General features: G+C 31.1%; 1 protein-coding gene across 1 annotated transcript in view; it reads left to right on the top strand.

Annotated features, from left to right (window-relative positions):
- Window positions 1–24441, top strand: part of SNTG1 (syntrophin gamma 1) — a 587999-nt gene that overhangs the window by 529384 nt on the left and 34174 nt on the right. Inside the window, exon 16 of the mRNA XM_051973745.1 lies at window positions 1887–1997. Coding sequence (XP_051829705.1) covers window positions 1887–1997 — 111 coding nt within the window. The remainder of the gene's footprint in view (window positions 1–1886; window positions 1998–24441) is intronic.

The following is a 24441-nucleotide window of genomic DNA, read 5'->3' as shown; positions in this document are numbered from 1 at the left end:
GGTTCAGGTCTCTGTTATTATTCTTTGCACAATAACAAATCAGGAGTTGGTTCTATCTCCTACTGGGGCCCTAAGAGGATATAGCAAGATATTGGAGAGCACATTTGTTTCAGTCTTCCTCTTGTTGCTACTTGGATGCCAAGTAGATGGTATTTTCTCCTGTGATTCTCATTGTTCTCAGGTACAAACTCCACACTGTCTCCCTAAACAGTGACCTACAATGTTTTAGTTTTTTTTTTTTTTTTTTTTGTTTTGTTTTGTTTTGTTTTTTGTTTTTTCTATTCTTCATTTCTGTTCTTATAGATCACAGCTAGGACCTGTTTTTAGGGGCCTGACTATGGGATAACCAATACTGGCCCTGTTCAGAAAACCTGCTAACTTCAGATTCACTCATGAGATTTCACAATAGCTCCCTTCTATCTAGTTGGCATAATGGATAGAGATTTAAACTTGGATTCAAGAAAATTTAAGCTAAATTCTGATCTCAGACTTAGTAGCTTTTGTCCTTAGGCAAACCACTTAATCTGTTTAGCTCAGTTTACTCATCTGTAAAATGAAGATAATAATAGCATTTTACAGGTCTTACATGAAGTTAGAATGGAATATGGCTCTACCTTTTTTTTTTAAAGACATTGTAGGAAATACTCAAATGAGTAAGTAAAGAAAAATATTTATTTATGTTCTATTTAAAGCTGGAGTTGTCTGTGGGCTATAACTGGTCAGGATTTATGATGTTGTTAGTCCCCTTTGCTCTCATTTTTTTTTTTATATCTAGCTAGTTTTTACATCTTCAGCCAGCCCTATACTCCAATGTCAGATGAAGTAGCTATAACTGAGAGGTCTGAAGTCATTCTTGTTATTCTCCACATCAGTGACTGATCTGGAGTCAGAAAGAATGAATGAGGAGTGAAATATCAAGTAATATACTTATTAGTATGTCTATGATTTTACTTCTATACTTACATTTGTCTCTGGCTTCCAACATATCATTGACACTAAGTATATTGCTTTTATTATTTGAACTGTTTAATCTGTAGGCATTTATTATTTGAACTTTATCTGTGGTCATTCTGAAGTATCAAGTATTATAGCTAACCCTGCTGAAGTATGAGGATTCAGTGATTAGGAGACTGAACAAGGAATATTATTCCTCAATGGGTTATTTTCCCTGATTAGTCACTTAAATATTCTCTGCTCTGACCTTGTTATTTAAAAAAAATTCACAACTTACTTTCCAGTATCTTTATTCCACTTGACACTTCACAGATCAATTATAATTAGAGATCTCACTATTAAAGAATTGACAAGCTGATGAGGAAATGACAGCAACATTGTTCTTTGGATTCCTACTGCACAAGAATGCTGTGTTATCTTTTTTCATTCCTATGTAATCTTACCTTTTATTTGTTATAAAACATATCTATCATGTGATAAAGATTGTCATTTAGAACTTTGTCAGGAAGTTGCAACATTACCAAATGAAAAATGATCATAGTAGTATTGAATGCTAAAGCAGTAAGTAATGTGTTTGCATTTTTAAACAACACCTCTTATTAAAGTGATATTCATCTCTTTAAAAAGAATTCATTAGTATCTGAGTGATTGTAGTTTTAAGTCATTTGTAAATTTGGGGGTATGCCCAGTCCAATGGCTAGAAAGGTCATGAAACCCAAGGATATTATGATAAATTCTTATATTTATGTGCTTTGGCTACCATGAAATGTGAGTCACTCTAAAATTAAGATAAAATGACGTATTTTCCTTTCATATTATATAATGTTTTTAAAGAAGAATTTTTTTTTTTAGTTTTCTCCAAAGCTTGATATTAATTTCATTGACATGTATCTTTTTTTTGTGTGTGTATGTGTGTGTGTTTTCCCCTTCAGGCTGTACTTTGGAGGTACAAGTTTTCTCAGCTTAAAGGTTCTTCAGATGACGGCAAAAGCAAAATCAAATTTTTGTTTCAGAATCCAGATACTAAGCAGATTGAAGCAAAGGTAAAAGCAAAACATCTATCCTATTATTCACTTATAATTGTATCAAAAGCAATAGGAAGTACAGAACACTTGAGTGAATTGGTGAGGTCAAATGTTCAATGGTGTACTTATTCCTTCTGAAAGTCCATCATGTCCCAAAGCATGGACTGGATTCACAATTGTGTAAGGACTATTTATTGACCAAACTAAAAGGGAAAAAAAGAAATCTGAACAGAGAAAAGTTACTCTATGTTTTCATTGTCTAATCTTATAAACTATATGCACATGAGGCCACAACAATTTGTTATAATGTAAACTATTTCATTAATCACTTTTTAATTTGCAATGGAGAATTTTAGATATACATCATGGTATTTTTTTGTAAAAAATAATCATTTATAAATATGTATTTGTGATGTGTTTGTATTATTCTAAAGAAATGCAAAATATTATTAACCTTAAGAGTTAAATTTAATACCAGGATACATTTTACCTCAGCAGATGCATATGGAATAAAAAGGATGAGACCAATATTCTTTCTTCCAATTGTAAATTTTTAGTTTTATAAGGTTAATATACTATGCTAAATATTCTGAATGTCAGTCACTAATTTCCTTAGCATATTTAGGTATGGGGAACAAAACATGACTTTAATATGACTTCAAATAAACATCACCATGTAAGTTACACCACAAACAACACAGGAAGAAAGTACATGGGAAGCAGTCTGGTAGAGAAAAGAAGGCACTAACTAGACTTGAAGTCAAGAAGACCTCTATTCAAATTCAACTTTAAATACCCTTGAGTGCCTTATTTTCCTCATTTGTAAAATTAAGGGATTGGATTCAAAGCATTCTAAGACTTTTGGCCCTATATATTTATACACTTTCATCCTAGATATGGTATTTGAGAGCATAAAAAAGGGAAAGGTAAAATTAGTGTAAAGAAATAAACTTGAAAAAAGCCAAACAACATTGTTTAAAATAAAACAAATTATTTTGGTGATAAAAATCATAAATTTATGTTTTTAATGTGTTTCTTTTACTTTCCTTATAATTTTCTAAAACTAAATTTTGATATGCTTTAATTATGTACAAAACAATGTACTAAGAAATACAAAGATGAAAAAGACAGCCCCGTTGATTGCAGAGCTTATATTCTAATAAAGGAATGATAAGAATAACTATAACTTTGATATTAAGTCCACAAAAGTAATCATAAAAAGGAATTCAAGAAATTCAAGGGGGAAAGGATCACTTCTAATTGAAGGGATCAGTACTAACTATGTAGGAAGAAATGTATATCAATAAATTAGATTGGAGACACGACCTTCTAGGCACAGAGAAAGGTATGCATGAAGACCAAAGAGAATAAAATAAGATTCATGAATAGACACAGAAACACACATTGTTGGCTTAGACACAAACCTCTGGTAACAGTGGACCAAGAGATAAGAAAACTCGGACCCAGATGAGAGAAAGAGTTTGTTCAAAGTCATACAGTTAACGAGTGTATAAAACTGAATATTGAACACAAATTTTTTGACTCTAAGGACAATATTTTTCACATTATACCATATTGGTTTCTCATCAATTTTGACTAAAGAACAGAAAACATATAAGCAGACAGCCATGTAGTTTAGTGAATTGATTCACTAAACTCAGATCTAGGTCAATATCTATACTTAGTCTAGAAAATGAAAAGGTTGTTTTAGATGAACTAGTTTTCTTCCACTTCTAAATTTGTTGTCAATACTATGAAATATGCCCCCCAAAATGTAGATTGGAACAAGATTATAGAGGCTCTTAAATGGCATATGAAAGAATTTGGATTTTCTTTGATAGACCATTGTAAACACCATTTGTAAACATCATCGAAGTCTGAGAATGAGAACTATGCTTTAGAAAGGCTACATTTATAGCAATATGAAAGATGAAAGAGAGAAAATAAAGTCTGGGTCATTAATTAATGGCAAGTACAATAGAAAAGTAAAAAAAAAAAAGATAATGAGGAACCAAACTAAAATGATGATATAATTGAAAAAGGATGCTGAGATACAAGAAGTATTCTGGATACAAAAATCAATGGACAGGCCACTGGTTAGACATGTGGTAGAAAAAGAGTACTGTTCATTTACAGATTAGACTAGATGAGTTTCAAGGATGCTTATAATTCTAAGATTTCTTAGTTCAGTCTTCTTATCAGTCAATATATTACTTTATGTTATTATAATTAATAATTAACATGCATAAGACAAATAATGTACTTTAAATACAATTTTACCTACACTTAGTTTTTTTATTATAATAAAAATTTTACTACAAACCCTTTGTTAGGAACTCAGGGACTCCTGCCATCATAATCATCATTGAGGTCAAAGTATTTATACAATATATTACATAAATTCTAGCTTTCACATTGATGTCACTATGTTGGACAACGTTAAAAGTATTCTTCCTACAATAATTTGACAAAAAGGAAATTATTAAAATGATCTACTGAAGAACAATTTGGAATAGGTCTTTCAAATATACCTCTTAAAGATTTAACCAAAGCATAAAATACTGAAAACAAATACTTTTCTAACAGGCACAACTGCTGAGGTTCAGTCACTTTGTATTTCTACATTTAAAACATAGTCTTCTTGAAAATGGCTTTCTTCATGAGAGTTAAAATCATATTTGATGAAGGAAGAGAATGTTTTATTTATGTAAATAGATATTTAGTTGATTTATTAATTAGTTTATTTTAATACACTTTGCTTTGTAAATCATATTGGAAGAGAAAAATCAGAACAAAAAGGAAAATACATGAGAGAGGAAAAAAGAAGTGAACATAAAATGTATTGATTCACATTCAATCTCCATATCTCCTTTTGTGGATAGAGATGGCATTTTCTGTTCAGAGTCTATTGGGATTTCTTTGAATTACTCAATCACTGAGAGGAACCAAGTATTTTATAGTTGACTATCACATAGTCTTACTATCATTGTATACAGTGTATTCTGGGTTCTTTTTGTTTCACTCAGCACCAGTTTGTGTAAATCTTTCCAGACCTTTTAAAAATCTTTTTCATCATTTTTAATATACAATAATATTCTATTATCTTCATATATCACTACTTATTCAATCATTCCCCAACTGGTGGGCTACTACTCATTTTCCAATTCTTTGTTACTAAAAGAAAGAGCTGCTACAAACATTTTGCATGTGTGAGTCCATTTCCCTCCTTTATGATTTCCTTAGGACACAGATTCAGTAGTGGTGGTGCTGGGTCAAAGAATAAGCACAGTTTGATAGCCCTTTGAGTATACTTCCAGAATAATCTTCAGAATATTTGGATCATTTCACAATTCAATCAACAATACATTAGTGTTCCAGTTTTCCCACATTTCCTGCAACAATTACCATTATCTGTTCCTGTCATCTTAACCAATTGAAGAGATATGTAGTGGTATCACAGAGTTGATTTCATTTGCATTTCTCTAATCAATAGTGATTTAGAGCATGTTTTCATATGACTATAGATGGCTTTAATTTCATCTGGAAATTATATTTTCATAACATTTAACCGTTTATCAATTGGGAAATGAATTGTATTCTTATAGATTTGACACAGTTCTTTATACAATCTTTAAAATGAGGCCTTTATCAGAAACACTGGATATTAAGGTTTTTGGGTTTTGGGTTTTTTTTTTTTTTTTTTTTTTGCCAGTTTTGTGTTGCCCTTTTAATCTTGGTTCTGTTGGTTTTTGGTTGGGTAAAAAAAAAATAATTTAATGTAATCAAAGTTGACCATTGTTCCTTGCATAATGTTTTCTAGTTCTTCTTTGGTCATAAATTCCTCCCTTCTTCAAAGATCTGATAGATAAATTATCCCTTGCTCTCCTATTTTGTGTATGGTATCATCTTTTATGCCCAAATCATGTAGCCATTTTGAACTTATTTTGGCATGGAGTATAGATGTAGATCTATGTCAAGTCCTTAACACGTTATTTTCCAATTTTTATCAAATAGTGAGTCCTTATTCCAGAAGTTGGAGTTTGGGGATTTATAAAATACTAGATTACTATAGGCCTTAATTATTGTGTCATGTGTATATAATTTATTTCATTGATTCAACACTATATTTAGCCCATAGCAAATGGTTTCAATGACTGCTGCTTTATAATATAGTTTTACTTCTAGTTCTGCTAAGCCACATCTTTTTTCCTTTTTTTTTTCATTAATTCCTTTGATATTCTTGATCTTTTATTCTTCCAGATGAGTTTGTCATTATTTTTTTTCCAATTCTATAAAATAATTTTTGGGAGATTGATATGACGATGTATAAGTAGATCAATTTAGGCAGAATTGTCATTTTTATTTTATTAGTTCAGGCTACCCATGAGCAATTGCTATTTTTTCCAGTTGTTTGAATCTAACTTTATTTGTGTGAGGAGTATTTTTGTAATTGTATTCATATAATTCTTGGGTTTGTCTTGGCAGATAGACCCCCAAATATATTATTTTGTCTAAAGTTATTTTAAAAGGAATATCTCTTTCTATATCTTGCTGATGGGCTTTGTCAATAATATACAGAAATACTGATTATTTTGAAGATTTATTTTATATCCTGCAACTTTTATAAAGATGGGAAATGTTTTTTTGGATGGTTTTCTGGATTCTCCATGTATATTATCATATCATCTGCAAAGAGTGATGATTTTCTTTACTCTTGATTATTTTAATTCTTTTAATTTCTGTTTCTTTTCTTATTACTAAAGCCAACATTTCTAGTACAATGTTGAATAATAGTGCTGATAATAGGCATGCTTGTTTCACCCCTGAAACACATTGGGAATGCATCCAACTTCTTTCCATTACAAATAACACTTGCTATTGGTTTTAGATAGAGACTGCGTGTTAATTTAAAGGAAAAAACCCTATATACCTATACTCTCTATGGTTTTTAATAAAAATGTGTGCTGTATTTTGTTAAAAGTCTTTTTTGCATCTATTGATACTATCATATGGTTTCGGTGGTCTTGCTATTGATGTGATCAATTGTGGTAATTAATAGTTTTCCTGTTACTAAACCAGCCCTGCATTCTTGGTATAAATCCTATTTGGTCATAGTATATTAATTATCCTGCTGATAAGTCATTATAATCTCTTTGCTAATGTTTTGTTTAAAATATATTTATATCAATTTTCACTAGGGAATTTGGTCCATAATTTTCTTTCTCTGTTTTGGTTCTTCCTGGTTTAGGCATCAGTTCAATATTTCTGTCATGGAAGGAATTTGGTAGGACTCCTATTTTACCTATTTTTCTGAGTAGTTTACATGGCATTGGACTTAATTGGACTTAATTGTTTTTAAATGTTTACTAGAATTCATTTGTGAATCCATCTAGCCCAGAAGATATTTGTTATGGATTTCATTAATGGCTTGTTCGATCTTTTTTTTTTTTTTTCTTTCAAAATGGGCCTATTTAACTAATTTATTTCCTCTTCTGTTAACCTGAGCAATTTACATTTTTGTAAATATTTATCAATTTCTATTAGATTGTCAGAGTTGCTGCCATTTAATCAAGCAAAATAGCTCCTGATTGTTGCTTTAATTTCTTTTTCATTGGTGGTAAATTCACCCTTTTCATTTTTGATGGTGGTGATTTGTTTTTTTTTTTTTTTTCTTTTCTTTTCTCATTTGAATCAAATTAACCAGTTTTATCTATTTTGTTAATTTTTCATACAATCAACTCAGTTTTATTTAGTTTAATAAATTTCTTAATTTCAATTTTATTAGCATTTGAGTCTCAGAATATCTAATTTGGCATTTAATTAATTTTTGTAACTTGTTCTTTTTATTTTCTAGTTCTTTTAGTTGCATGCCCAATTCATTGATCTTTTCTTTTTCTATTTTATTCATGCAGCTATTTAGAGATATAAAGTTTTCCCTATGAATTGCTTTGGCTGAATTCCATAAATTTTGGGGTATTGTCTCAGTATTGTCATTGTCTTGGATGAAGTAGTGGATTGTTTCTGTGATTTGTTGTTTGACCCACTCATTTTTTATAATTAGAATATTGAATTTCCAATTGTTTTTTAGTCTATCTCTCCTTGCCTCTTAATTGAATATGTTTATTGCATCATGGTTGGAAGATTAAGCAATTCATATTTTTGCCTTTTGGAATTTTATTGTGAAAATTTTAATGTTCTAATACATGATCAGTTTTTGTGTAAGTGCCATGTACTACTAAGAAAAACAAACAAACAAACAAAAAAACCCATGTATTCCTATATATCTCTACTCAGTTCTCTCCAGAAGTCTATCATATGTAGGTTTCTTAGGATGCCATTAAGCTCCCTAGTTACCCTCTTGCTTATTTTGTGGTTAGATTTTTCTGATTCTGAGAAGGTAGTTTGAGAACCCCCACTGATAAAGGTTTGCTGTTTATGTCTTCCTATAAATGGCTTAATATATTATCAAGGAACTGTATGTTCTACCGCTTGCTGCATATACATTTAATATTTAGCTACTATTTCATTGATTATGGTATCTTTGATCAAGATGGTCTTTCATTCCTCATCACTTTTAATTAGATCCATTTTTGCTTTTGCTTTATCTGGGATCAGGATTGATACTGCTGCTTTTTTTTTTTTTTATTTCAGCTGAAGAACAATAAATTTTGTTTTTAGCCTTTTTCCTTTATGCCATATATGTCTCTTTGTGTCAAATGTGTTTCTTTCAAAAAACATATTGTATAATTCTGTTTTTTAATCCACTCACCTATTCACTTCCATTTTATGGAAGAGTTCATCCCATTAACATTCACAATTAGGATTACTAACTCTGTATTTCCCTCCTTCTTATTGTCTCCTCTTTAAATACTTTTGTTCTCTCTTTGCAACCTGTCATTACTTTTTTTTTTTTTTTTGAGCAGTTTTTTTAACCTATCCAATCCATTACATTACCTTCTATCACCCCTGCCCCTTTTTTCACCTTTCTTTCCCTAGTATTTCTGGATCCCTTCTATCCATTCCCTTCCTTTTCTTTCTTCTTTCTTTTCCTACTTTATAGGATTAGACAAATTTCTATATCAAACTGAATAATTATTATTCCCTCTTTGAGCCAAAATTGATGAGATCAATTTTCAATGTTCACCCCCCTCCCTTCTTTTCCCCTATTGTAATAGGACTTTTGGGCCTCTTCATATGATCTAATTGTTGCATTATACCTTCCCTTTTCTATTCTTCCAATACATATTTTTCCATCCTTTAATGTCTTTTTCTTTGACATCATCACATCAGACTCCATTCACAACCACACCTTAAGTCCACATGATGTCCCTCTCTGTCCGCCTAGTAAAAGACACAATACTCAGGAATTACAAGTATCATTTTCCCTTCCAGAGATGTAAACAGTTTGATCTTTAAATGATATATCTTTTTTTTTCCCTTATATATCTTTCTATGCTTCTCTTGAGTCTTGTGTTAGTAGACAGCATTTCTGTTGAGTTCTGGATTTTTTTCAATGGAATTGATTGAAAATCTCTTACTTCATCAAAGATCTATTGCCTCCCCTGAAAGATGATGCTCAGTCTTGGCTGGGTGGTTAATTCTTGTTATAACCTCTTGCCTTCTGTGAGATGGTATTCCAAACCCTCTGATCTTTTATTATATAACATACCAGATCCTGGGTAATCCTGACTTTTCCTCCTTATTATTTGAATTGGTTTTGTCTGAAAGTTTGCATTATTTTTTCCTTAAGATTGTAGTTTTGCTGTACATAATCTTTGATCCAGCAGTGTTTCTACTGGGCTTATATCCCAAAGAGATCTTAAAGAATGGAAAGGGACCTGTATGTGCAAAAATGTTTGTGGCAGCCCTTTTTGTAATGGCAAGAAACTGGAAACTGAATGGATGTCCATCAATTGGAGAATGGCTGAATAAGCTGGAGTATATGAATGTTATGGAATATTATTGTTCTATAAGAAATAATGAACTGATGCTGAGTGAAATGAGCAGATCCACGAGATCATTATATACTTCAAGAATAATATTATATGATGATCAATTCTGATGGACATGGCTCTCTTCAACAATGAGATGAACCAAAGCAGTTCCATTTGTTCAATAATGAAGAGAACCAGCTATACCCAGCAAAAGAACTATGGGAAATGAGTATGAACCACAACATAGCATTTCCATTCCCTCTGTTTTTGTCTGCTTGCATTTCTGATTTCCTTCTCGGGTTATTTTTACCTTATTTCTAACTCCGATTTTTCTTGTGCAGCAAAATAGTTGTATGGATATATATACATATATTATATTTAACATATACTTTAACATATTTAACATGTATTGGTCTACCTACCATCTAGGGGAAGGAGTCAGGGGAAGCAGGGGAAAAGTTGGAACAGAAGGTTTTGCAAGGATCAATGCTGAAAAATTACCCATGCATATATCTTGTAAATAAAAAACTATAATAACATTTTTTTTAAATTGTAGTTTTGGAGTTTTGCAACAAAGTTCCTTGAGGTTTTCTTTGAGGAACCTGTTTCCAAAGGTAACTGATGGATTCTTTCAATGCATATTAGTTTTCCTTGATGATCTCTTGAAGAATGACATAGAGGTCTTTTGTATCTGTTTTTCCAATTGGTTAATTCTACTTTTGAAGGTGTTTTTTTCAGTGGATTTTTTTCCTTTGGCCAATTTAATTTAATTTAATTTAATTAATTTATTTCTTTTTAAATTTTTATTTATTTTATTTATATATTTTTTATTTTATTTTAATTTTTAAAACATATGTGTTCAATTCTTCAACATTAGTCCTTACAAAACCTTGTGTTCCACTTCCCCTCTTCCCCACACCCTTCCCTAGATGTCAAGTAATGCAATATTTGTTAAATATGGTAGAAATATATATTAAATCCAATATATGTATACATATTTATATAGCTATCTTGCTGCACAAGAAAAATCAAATCAAACCAGAGAAAAAAGAGAAGCAAAATAAAATGCAAGCAAACAACAAAAACAGTGAAAATGCTATGTTGTAGTCCACACTCAATTCCCATTGTTCTCTCTCTGGGTATAGCTAACTCTTCATTACTAAACAATTGGAACTGGTCTGAGTAAGCTCATTGTTGAGAAGAGCCACACATCTAATCAGAATTGATCTTTATATAGTTTTCTTGTTGTCTTGGATAATGATCTCCTGGTTCTGTTCATTTCACTCAGAATCAGTTCATATAAATCTTACCAGGACTCTCTAAAATCATTTTGTTGATCATTTCTTACAAAACAATAATATTCCATAACATTCATATACCACAATTTATTCAGACATTCTCCAATTATGGGCATCCATTCAGTTTCCAGTTTCTTGCCACGATAAAAAAGGACTGCCACAAACGTTTTTGCACATATAGAACCCTTTCCCTCCTTTAAGATCTCTTTGGGATATAAGCCCAAGTAGAAATATTGATGGGTCAAAGGGTATGCACAGTTTGATAACTTTGAGCATAGTTCCAAATTGTTCTCCAGAATGGTTGGATCCATTCATAGTTCCATCAATAACGTATTAGTGTTCCACTTTTCCCACATCCCCTCCAACATTCGTCATTATCTTTTCCTATCATCTCAGCCAATTTTAGAGGTGTGTATTGATATCTCAAAGTTGTCTCAATTTGCTTTACTTTGATCAATAGTTATTTAGAGCACCTTTTCTTTATTATTATTATTATCATAGCTTTTTCTTTACAAAACATAAGCATGGGTAATTTTTCAACATTGACTCTTGCAAAACATTCTCTTCTAAATTTTCTCCCTCTTCCCCCCACTCCCACCCTAGATGGCAGGTACTGAAATACATGTAAAATATATGTTAAATCCAATATATGTATACATATTTACACAGTTACCTTGCTGCAAGAAAAATTGGATCTAGAAAGAAAGAAAAAGCCTAAGAAGGAAAACAAAAATGTAAGTGAACAACAAAAAGCATGAAAGTACTATGTTGTGGTCCACATTCATTTACCATCGTTCTCTCTTTGGGTGTAGCTGACTCTCTATATTACTGAATAATTGGAACTGGTCTGAATCAGTTCATTGTGAAGAAGAGTCACATTCATCAGAATTGATCTTCATAGTCTTGTTGTTGCCATGTATAATGATCTGGTTCTGCTCATTTCACTTAGCATCAATTCATGTAAGTCTCTCTAGCCTCTATGAAATCATTCTGTTGATCATTTCTTACAAAACAATAATATTCTATAACATTTATATACCACAACTTATTCAGACAATCTCCAAGTGCTGGGCATCCATTTAGTTTCCAGTTTCTAGCCATTACAAAAAGAGCTGCCACAAACATTTTTGCATATGTGGGTCCCTTTCCCTTCTTTAAGATCTCTTTGGGATATAATTCCAGTAGAAACACTGCTAGATCAAAGGATGTGCATAGTTTGATAACTTTTTAAGCATAGTTTCAAATTGCTCTCCAGAATGGTTGGATTCATTCACAGTTCCACCAACAATGTATCAGTATCCCAGTTTTCCACATCTCCCCCAACATTTGTCATTATCTTTTCCCGTCATCATAGCCAATCTGAGGGGTGTATAGTAGTATCTCAGAGTTGTCTTAATTTACATTTCTCTAATTAATAGTGATTTGGAGCACCTTTTCTTATGACTAGAAATAGTTTCAATTTCTTCATCTGAAAATTGTCTGTTCCTATCCCTTGACCATATATCAATTGGAGAATCGCTTGATTTCTTATAAATTTGAGTCAATTCTCTATATATTTTGTAAATGAGGGCTTTATCAAAACCTTTAAATGTAAAATGTTTTCCCAGTTTATTGCTTCCCTTCTAATCTTGTCTGCATTAGTTTTCTTTGTACAAAAGCTTTTTAACTTGATATAATCAAAATTTTCTATTTTGTGATAAATAATGATCTCTAGTTATTCTTTGGTCACAAATTCCTTCCTCCTCCACATGTCTGAGAGATAAACTATCCTATATTCTACTAATTTATTTATAATACCATTCTTTATGTCTATATCATGAAGCCATTTTGACCTTATCTTTGTATATGATGTTAATTGTGGGTCAATGCTTAATTTCTGCCATACTTATTTCCAATTTTCCCAACAGTTTTTTTTTCAAATTTTTCAAGAAAAATATATACCCAAAGTATAGACTAAGAAATATTGACCCAAAATTCTTAAATAAGATATTAACAAAGAGATTAACAAAGAGATTTTCATTAATATAATCATTGACTATTTTGTCCTATGACTCTAACCTGGTTCCACTGATTGACTACTCTATTTCTTAGCCAGTACCAAATGGCTTTGGTAACCACTGCTCTATAACATAGTTTTAGATCTGGTACACTTAGGCCATGTTCATTTGCATTTTTTCTCATTAATTCCCTTAAATTTCTTGACCTTTTGTTCTTCCAGATGAACTTTGTGACTATTTTTTCTAACTCTGTAAAATAGTTTCTTGGGAGTTTGATTGGTATAGCACTAAATAAATAGATTAGTTTAGGTAGTATTGTCATTTTTATTGTCTCGACCTATCCAAGAGCATTTGATATTTTTCCACTTGTTTAGATCTGAATGTATTTGGGTGGAAAGTGTTTTGTAGTTTTGTTCACATAGTTCCTGACCTTCCCTTGGCAGATAGATTCCTAAATATTTTATCCTATTGATAGTTATTTTAAATCAAATTTCTCTATCTCTTGTTGTTGGACTTTGTTAGTGATGTATAAAATTGCTGCTCATTTATGTGGATTTACTTTGTATCCTGCAACTTTGCTAAAATTGTGGGTTATTTTTAATTGTTTTTAGTTGATTTTCTAGGGTTCTCCAAGTATATCATCATATTATTTACAAAGAGTGATACTTAGGTTTCCTTGTTACCTACTCTAATTCCTTTAATCTTTTTTTCCTCTAATTCCTTTAATCTCTTTTGTTTTTCTCTTCCAGTTTGATTTTTTAGGAACTGCCTTCCTTTTACAAGCTGTTGAGTTCCTCTTGAATATCTCTCATTTTTTTTCTTTTACCTCACTTGTTTTTTATAGGTTTTTTTTTTTTGGTAAGCACTTTTAAGAAGAAAGTGGGCTTGAGATAAAGTCATATCACTCTTTGAGATTTCCTCTGTGGACATTTTGTATTTATTTTATTTGGTGTTTTGCTCTTCCCTGACTCCATAATAGTGGTCGAGATTCTTTTTTGTTCCTCATTTATTTATTTATTTAATGTCTTATATATAACTGCACCTGGGGTAACACAGTCACTATCCCAAGCTTCCTATGTAGATCTTACTCTTTGGTTTGAGCACAAGCACCCTTTGTTTATGCAAGGCATAGGCTTTGTCTGCTCTTTTTAGGAAACAGCCTGATTTCTCAGAGTTTGTCTTATGAACTGGGACTAAAAGCAACCTTACTGATCTGTTCTTGCACTGAGCCAGCACTGAAGGTCTCAGGTCTTGATTTGCTGTGATTAAGCACTTCTCACTGGCTTTTCCAGATTCTGTCCAAACTGGGCTGAGCATCCTTTTCACTTTAGAGAGACTGACTTTCTCAAAGTTTTTCTAAGCTATCTTGAACTTGAGAGTGGTTCATTCTGTCAGACTCTTTTCAGAAGCTTAGTTTCATATGGTTTACATGGGAAACTGGGAGAGCTAGAGCCACTGCCTTTAGTTATTCCAGGATTTTGGCTCCACCCTCACAACTCAAGAATGTTATATGTGACAGGGAAAACTGTAGTCCCATTAGTGTTTTATTCCTTGTGGTGTCTATAAGGAGTTTTTTTTTTCTTTTTATATTCTCATATCTACATATTACAGGAACTTTTATAAAAATGAATTAAGTATTTTAATAGCAAAAAACGACTGTATTCCTCACCATTTTTATTTGAAGTAAAACACGAATAAAATACAATTCCACAGTATAGATGTGTTCTTGAAAGTTTACTATGTGGAAATATATATTTCACCAAAAAAAAAATCATACCTCAGAAAGATAAGAAAATGGTAGTTTAGAAATTATTATTTTTAGTGATAAAAGTATAAATAATGCCACAATGAACTAAATGCCTAATTAGTGTTTTTTTTTTGTTTTTGTTTTTTGGGGTTTTTTTTTGGTGTCTCTAGGTTTGGTATATATAGTTGTGAGGAAAGGCATATCTAGAAGTCACCAACAGTGATTGCCTTCTAATTAGATTTTCCTTAGATGCCATTCCAAAATCTTCCTCCCTATTTCTTTTTCTATCATTTATGCTTTAAGGATAATATTACTTTCTCAGCTATATCTGTGTCATGGAGAATTTTTTCTAGGATTAAAATTGTCAGTCATACTCTATTAAAAAAATTCAGCTGAAACATAATGCATTATATTCCAACTCTTAATTTTAGTTCTCTTTAAAACTTTTTGTTGACTTTACACTGTAAGTTTTTAGGGTTAGTCTCCTAACCCTTTCTGCCACCCTCATTTATTTTATGAGTAAGTTAATGCCTTCATATTAATACAAATAATTATTAAATACTCTACAAGATATTCTGTTATAGTGTTTCTTGTGAAACGTATTCAATCTTTACTATATTTTAGTGATTAGTATATAGTAGAATAGTTTCATCCACTTACTTTAATTCCCACTTCTCTTTCAATTCAAACCTAGCATAATTGTTTTTGTTATCTTGTCTTTTCTTTTAAATCAGTGATGTAAATATCTGTTGGGTTTTTTTCTTCTATTCCCAAACTCAAAAATATCTACTGCTGTTTAATTTATATATTTGCATTAAATGTAGCCTCACTCATTCTCTATACCTCTTTCTGTCTCTATGTCTTTCAGTCTACCTCTCTCTCTGTTTCTCAGTCTATGACTCAGTGTCTATCTCCTTTTTCAATGTTTTCCTCTCTCTCTCCTTTAATTTTCCTTTTTTAAAGTCCAGATTTATGATTTCCTTTCTTCTATATTATGAGGAGCTTTAAATGTATTTCTCTCCTCCTCTTATTTTGTCTCAGAATATTTCTAAATTTAATAACTAGTCAAGATCAAAAATTAACTGAAATTAATTCACCTTTCTGAATATAAGTACTGAAGCCTCATATTTCTCTCTGTGAATTTTATTAATTTACATTCCATTCTCACCTAATACTACTGATAATTTGTTTTGGGATTCAATATATTCCAATATTCAGGTGCTTTTTATTAAACTTAGTTTTTGAGGAAATGAAAATTTTAAAATTGTTCTTTAGATCTGATTTCAAATTGAATTGTTATAATAAATATCTCCTGTGATATAGTGTAAGCTCCTTAAAAGACAGGTTTTATTTTATTATTATCATTTTCCTCAGAGTCTAACAAAGTTTCAAGCTTATAGCAAGGCCTTAATAAGTGCTTGCTTGGGTACTTGATTTTTTTTTTCTTCAAGTTTTTTATCTTTTGATTTCCTGTTCTTTGCTATATTATTGGATTTTTCAAATCAAACTCCTTTTATTTTTAAGGATCTTTTCTACTTTCCTAAATTCCTGAACTTCTATCCCATCCAATATTTCTATTTTAGTTGCTATCCCTTCCTTCCATTTTTAAATTCTTTGAAACTATTTTTAGTTTTCATTCCGTACTCCCATCCTGATCTTATCTAGTTATTGCACAATTATTCTCTTCTTAATTTTTATCATGAAATTCTTTTATACTATAGTACTTATAAACTGTATTATTGTTTTTTGCTGATTAAATTATTCAGTTTCTCAGCTGATTTTCCCCTATAATACAATCTTCCTTATTAGATATCTTCCTCCTCTTTAATTTGTTGTTGTTGTTATTTTTATGTTTATTTGACATATTTCTAGTTCTTCTTAGATATTAAGGAAAAACTAGAATAACATTAAACTATCGTTCACCTACCTTGCTTATCCTTCCTTATCAGAAGAAAATGAAGATAATTGTATAAGAGAGGGAAATTATAATAAATGCATGATCATCATATAAACTCATTATTGAGTCAATGACTTTTTTATTGTTTTGTTTTTACTTTCAAAATATTTGATTGATCTTATGATAATTATGTTATCTTTATTCATGAGTGATAAAATAAGTAATACACAAATTTGATCATGCAACTCAAACCATTAGAAATATGAACAGGTGTGTCCAGAAATGCAAAAAGAAACAAAGAATAATGGATGGAAACAAAAAAAAAACTTAATAGGGAGAAGAATAAGGGTAGTAATCAATTAAAGAATAAGTTTTCCCTTATTTATTTATATCATTGTCTTTTCTACCTATCTGAAGTGAAGTGATCTCAGTCCATCACCAATCATTCTAAAGACAAAGTTATCTTTCTTGTATTTTTATGAAAGTATAACTGATAACCTTTTTAAAAAATTTTTTACTTAGGCAATTCCAATAGACTTGTGATGGAAATTGCCATCTGTATAGAGAGGGAGAGCAGTGTGGAGACTGTGGATCAAAGCATAGCATTTTCACCTTTTGCTGTTGTTATCTATTTTCTTTCTCATGTTTCTTTCCCTCTTTTGGCTTAATCTTTTTTTTTTTTTTGCACAGCATAAAGAATATGTAAATGTGTTTGGAATAATTACACATGTTTAACTTATATTGCTTGAGGAAAGGAGAGAATGGAGGGAGAGAAAAAATTTTGGAACACAGGAATTTGAAAAGGTAAATGCTGAAAACTATTTGCATATGCTTGGAAAAATAAAAGACTATTAAAATTTACTTGGTAGGAAGGAAAGGAGACAAAGACAGATTTTTGATTTCTTTCATGTAGAGAAATTCTAATGGGGAAATTCCCTCCACTAGTACCTATCTTGACATACAGACAGCTAGATTAAATAGTGGATAATAGTATTGGATTTGGAGTGAGAGGACCTGAATTCAATTCTGTCTCAGCCTCAGTTTTGTCATCTGCAAAAAGAATATAAGGATTGTTATGTAGTCTAAATGAGTTAATATAAAAAAGTGTTTCAGAATTTAAAGCATTCCAAAAATGCTAGCTAGCAATTTTTTTTAGCTTAGAGTGTTTGAGGATTGTCTAAAGGATAGAAAAGCTGTCATTTACTAAATATGACAAAGTAGATATGCAACAGAAATAAGATTTGAGCCCAGTATTATTTTTTCCTTCCAGGATGGTTCTCTATCCACTATATCATCTTGCTTCTCAATAATATATAATGAAAGAAAAATATTTTATTTGATATAATTGCTTTGCATATTTATAATGTGAATATGCTACTTCACTACTTCATTCATTATGAAGTGGCATGAAGGCAAGGGAGTTAAATTTAAAGATTAAGATTGTAAAGCATTACAAAGTCCTTGAATACCTTCTAAATTGTCACTTCTAAACAAGCAAAAACTAATCAACTAGAAGCTTTTAACATCTCCATCTAGTCACTCAAAAGAAGAAAAGTTTGATAAAAGAATACTTTCACACTTGTTAAATCCACATGATTGAGGCATAAAATTTGGACTGAATCATAGCTATATAAAGTAAAGATGGAGTGGTCACACTTGGGAATGAAATGAAACTGCAATTAGAATCTTTGACGTGAAAAGTTCCCCACAGAATTCAGAGTATCTGGTATTTCTATTTTGTGGTTTATTTTTAAATTTTATCAAAGTTTTCTCAAGAGATTATTGCTTTTCATTAGGTATATCTTTGGGGAAAATAATATTTTCTCAAATGTGATTTTTTTTCTTGGATGAATACTTCCTCCATGGAATGTAATTTTATTTTTAAAATGAGAATTAATTGGATAAACATAAAATTTATATGGATTTCTGAAAAGTGAGCAGTAAAGCAAATTTACTTTATCAGCCAAGATATGTTTACTACAAGATCTATTTATGTGAAATGCCCTTAATTCCTTTCATCTACTCTGCTTTCTTTACTATTGTTAAGTCATTGTTAAAAAAAAAAACACATTAAAAACATGTTGTCATTGTTAAGAAAATATAAAAGTATGAGATTGTTTTTTGATTTGCCCAGATTTGTGAAGCATACCAAAGTATTCTTGATTTAAGACTCAATACCTGCGTATTTCCAGATCTGTTAAATGTATAGATACTTATTTCCTATATGTAGGACTACCACAAATTACACACACACACACACACACACACACACACACATATTTATAATTACAAAATACATTTACCATATGCATATACATATACATATATGTGTGTGTGTATATATATTATGCCAAAAATGTACATATGAATCTATATGTATGGATTTCAGATTTCAATATGGACTTTAATAAATTACTTGAGTCATAAGATGATTTTCTATGTAATTGCCTAAAATATAGAATGAGAAGCACAGCCTGGTTCATATTTTTATTTTTCCATTAGTTTTTAATTTTATTTCTATATTTATTGAGCACACACACACATACACACACACACATACACACACACACACACACACACATACAATCCAAGGTACATACTCATTAACATGCTAAAATGAACTCGGGAAAAGATTTAACTAGAATGTAAAAAAATGCCAAAACCACTTCAAAGGAATATAAATAGAATTGTGTTGAATACATTGATTCAAGAATAATGACTAACTTTTTTTGAGGTAAAATTAATCTTTGTCAAAAACAAAATAAATAATAATTTTATTTACTTTTAAACATGAAAATAGCACTTTTCATATTTCCTAGAAGCAAATTTCATCTGTTATCCAACTTGCAGATTACACTCTACTTTATCAGGCTTTCCACTCTATTTTTGAGTTTATTATTGCTTAAAATAATTGACCACCATTTCTGCTCAAATCCAAGTCACAAATAATAATATCATAATGTAAATACCAAACTCATTGCAGAGTTTAATCATGATAATAACAATGAACTTACTTCAAAGTAGAGTATTATGGTAGCCCCTGACATAAGTTGCATTTTCATAAAAGTTGCATCATTTTATAGGGAAAAAAAATCTCCTCTCTGAGTTCATGTTGTAGGTAAGCACTACCCAAATATTTTCCCCATAACACATAAATCACAGAGTTAATACCTTAGCTCTTATTACTATGATCAAGCATAGGTTAGTGCTCAGAGGAAACCTGAACAATTATTAAGATTCAGAAGCCTTTTTATAGGAAAAAATATGTCAGAGGGCAGAGAAATGAGTATTTGACATCTATCAATCTTGTATGTTCCTCTTGAACTATACATAAAACTTAAAGAAAAATTCAATGCCTCCAATGCTATAGACAGTGAATAATTTTTTTAAAATAATTCTAATCTCATACAGACCCTAAGGAAATAAACTCCATCAAACAATTCTATAAGTTAGCTAAGTTAATTTAAAGTTTAATATTTAGCAAGTTAACAAATACTTTGAGGGGGAAATGTATATGTCACCAAGATAATCAAAAAGACTGTCAGGAAAATCTTTCTTTCAACAATTAGCTAGAGAGGCTAACAAATAACTAATACTCTGTCTCATCTTTGACTTCTGTCTGGGGAACATCAAATAATCTTCTTTTATTTGATGAGTCAGATTTTGGTCAGGTAAAATTAATATTAATTGAAAACATACTTCCATTGAATCAAAATTTGTAAAAGAAAAGGCCCTCAGTCACAAATAATAAAAGGAAATTAAAAATAAAAATAAAATTCCCTTAGCATAACGACAAAATTCTTCATAGACCTATTATTATACTAAGACATGAAGAAAGTTTTGAAATAATTCTAGTTTTCTAGTTCATCAACAGTTATTATAGAAATATGGGAAGGGGAGAGGGAGGAGTACTGATAGTCTGTTGTAGCATTGAAGAATTCCTCAATTCAGAGATCTCACAATTCTCCTGGAGAATAATTCCTCATACCTTAGTCCATTTGGCTGAAGATCAGTAAATGAAGAGGAAAACATTAGAAGATAAAATCATTCAATTGACATCAGCTTGTGAGCAATTGCTAGGAGGACAGTAACTCTATAAGCACTTACAATACAACTTTAGGGCAACAGTACAAGTGGCAAATGTGAACTAGCAAATGATGCTGTTCAGCTACTTTCTTTACTTGGGAAGGTTGAATAAAAAGGAAAGCATGTCAAGTGATATGGGTAGTACAAAGGCTTAATCTTGAGAATATAAATTGTTAACTTTGTTGTTTAGCTAAGCAAAAATCAGATTTGTTTTAGTAGGAATTTTTCCATCAATTCCATCAAAGCATCTTGTTGGGGCATGAGATAAAAAAGGTCTCAGTTATTCTCATCAGAACAGAAGGTCTCCAAAAATAAGGGACCCTTCCCTGAAAATAGAATCAATGGACTTATCTAGCTGTATTAAAATACATTTTGAGAGGTTATCTACTAACAAAACCCTGCAATTCTATTTCTTTGATCTCTAATGGCTACTTTTTTTTTTCCCTCCCTGAGGAGATAATATCTCCAAATTCCCAGTATGTGGGTTTTATCTATTTCCTTTATAGTAGCATGTTATATTTTCCCTCCTAAAGTGCATGGCTCTCTTTAAGGAGAAAAATGATGACTATTTTCAGAAATAAATAGAAGAAACATGTGACCAATCAGACATGTTTGTTCCTTTGTGATTTTGAGTCACATGATGAGGGCAAAATTATTCCATTGATTTTTTTAGACTTTATGAAAAATGTTTTGAAAGCTATATGCTGAAGTTATTTTTTAAGTAACCTATACACATGCTTAGTAGTAAAATCTTTGCAGACATGAATTCTTTCTGAAGTTCTTTTGAATTGATTATATATTGTGAAAGCATGAGCATTTCTTTCCAGGCTAAATATGATGAAATAAGTACAAAATACTTATTCTCCCATTTATCCAAAAATTAAATAAACACAGGTGGAATAATGAAAATCAGTTTCTGAAAATAACATCAATGTTTACTCATTTCATCTGGTTTTCATGGAAACTTGTAAGAGAATTTTTTAGTATTTGCTCTTTGCAAATTCATACATATTTCTAAAGTCCTGATATAGTAAGCAACATAAAAGGAATCTGAGGATGTCAGTAAACATCATAAGGCTTACAGTAAAGGCTGTGAACCAAATATAATTAAGTGCACCAACTTATTTTTGTAACTATGTACATAGCTGGAGTTGAGTACAGTGATGACAAGGATTTTATATCGGAATTGTATAAGATCCAACAGAGTAGAAAGTTTTCATCATTCAAACAGCAGATAATATGTTTGTATTCATATGTCAATGTAGAATTTCAGCAAACCAAAGGAAGATGATGTTGGATAACTGTAATGTTCTTAATTCGTTTTCTCTGGAAGTCTCTGGGGCAGTCTTCAGTTAAGTAATCACCACAAGAGTAGACAGGGGTTAAAGTCCAAATCCTTTATTATCTCTTTCAAAGTCTTGTCTCCTTTCTTGGGGCCAGGTTAGCTTTCTTAAAAGCCTTCCTGGAGTCTTGTGTTTCAGTGGAGAAAATTCAGGAGGACAGGCCTGCCACCACAGGGTGTGAGATGGGATAAATGAATGAAAGTCCAAGGGCTTGTGCTTCAGTCTCCAGTCTGCTTGATTTCCCTACCTATGAATCTGACTGAGGATCCCAGCTTATGTGCTCTACACTGAATATAAATTAATCATTATATCATTTATTTGTTGTAAGATTAAATCAATCATACTGAACTTAGAGAACTATCAAGCACAGTGCTAAATTAGATAACCATTATCTCATCAATTCCACTGACTTAAACATCTTGTAAGAATTCTTGTTTCAGATATATTGTTGGTGGAATTGTGAACACATCCAGCCATTCTGGAGAGCAATTTGGAACTATGCTCAAAAAGTTATCAAACTGTGCATACCCTTTGATCCAGCAGTGTTTCTATTGGGCTTATACCCCAAAGAGATACTAAAGAAGGGAAAGGGACCTGTACGTGCCAAAATGTTTGTGGCAGCCCTGTTTGTAGTGGCTAGAAACTGGAAAATGAATGGATGCCCATCAATTGGAGAATGGTTGAGTAAATTGTGGTATATGAATGTTATAGAATATTATTGTTCTGTAAGAAATGACAGCAGGATGAATACAGAGAGGACTGGCGAGACTTACATGAACTGATGCTAAGTGAAATGAGCAGAACCAGGAGATCATTATACACTTCGACAACGATATTGTATGAGGATGTATTCTGATGGAAGTGGATTTCTTTGACAAAGAGACCTAACTCAGTTTCAATTGATAAATGATGGACAGAAGCAGCTACACTCAAAGAAAGAACACTGGGAAATGAATATAAACTGCTTGCATTTTTGTTTTTCTTCCCGGGTTATTTATACCTTCTGAATCCAATTCTCCCTGTGCAACAAGAGAACTGTTTGGTTCTGTACACATATATTGTATCTAGGATATACTGTAACCTATTTAACATATAAAGAACTGCTTCTCATCTGAGGAAGGGGATAGAGGGAAGGAGGGGAAAAATCGGAACAGAAGTGAGTGCAAGGGATAATGCTGTAAAAAATTACCCTGGCATGGGTTCTATCAATAAAAAGTTAAAAAAAAAAAAAAAAAAAAGAATCCTTGTTTCAGAGTTCTGGCCCATAACAGACAACTTGTTTTCTTTCATAAATATCAGTAAAAAGTAAAATAAGGCAACTATAAAGCATTAAAACACAGAGATATTTGTACATTTAGATACCTATTTTTATGTAGATCTATGGTTTCATTGATGTAAGAAACTCCTTCTAATGTAACAACTTCAATTAATACCCTTACTATTAGAAAAGTTAAATAAGCTCTTATTCAGAATCAAATAGCTAATATATGTCAGGCTCAGGATATAAATGCAAATCTCCTTGATAAAACTTATCTAAAAATAATTATGCACTTACAAAGTAGACACATATATAGGGAGGAAAATTAGATATTTTTAATTTGGGATTTTTTAAATCTTCATTTCTTGACCTTTTTAAGTTTATTAGTTTTAACTATGATATTTAACTAAGATATTTTAAAGTCATTAGTAAAATGATGGTTATAGGCAAATATATGTATGTATGTATGTGTATGTATATATCTTTGTGGGTGACCCCACTTGAAGTTTTATTTGTAAAGATATTGAAGTAGTTTGCCATTTTCTTCTCCAACTCATTTTATATTTGAAGAAATTGAGACAAATGTGATTAAGCAACTTGCTCAGAATCACAAGGTTTAGAAGTGTCTGAGGCCACTTTTGAACTCAGGTCTTCCTTACTCCAAGCCCTGTGATATATTTATTATATCACCTAGCTGGTTACATATACATAGATATATATGTGTGTATATATGCATGTAAATATCAGTATATGTGTATATATGTATTATACATATGTGTGTATATATTTGTGTACACCCACTTTTCTGATAAATGTCCTACATATTAGAAGGCATAATTTTTGCTACATGCTAGAAACTCCAAAAAAGGCAAAAATTAAAAAGGACATTATTTTCCTTTCCA

The sequence above is a fragment of the Antechinus flavipes genome, chromosome 1 (assembly GCF_016432865.1).
Source record: "Antechinus flavipes isolate AdamAnt ecotype Samford, QLD, Australia chromosome 1, AdamAnt_v2, whole genome shotgun sequence".
NCBI lineage: Eukaryota > Metazoa > Chordata > Mammalia > Dasyuromorphia > Dasyuridae > Antechinus > Antechinus flavipes.
Note: the sequence above shows the minus strand (reverse complement) of the source record. Positions and strands in the feature narration are given on the sequence as shown.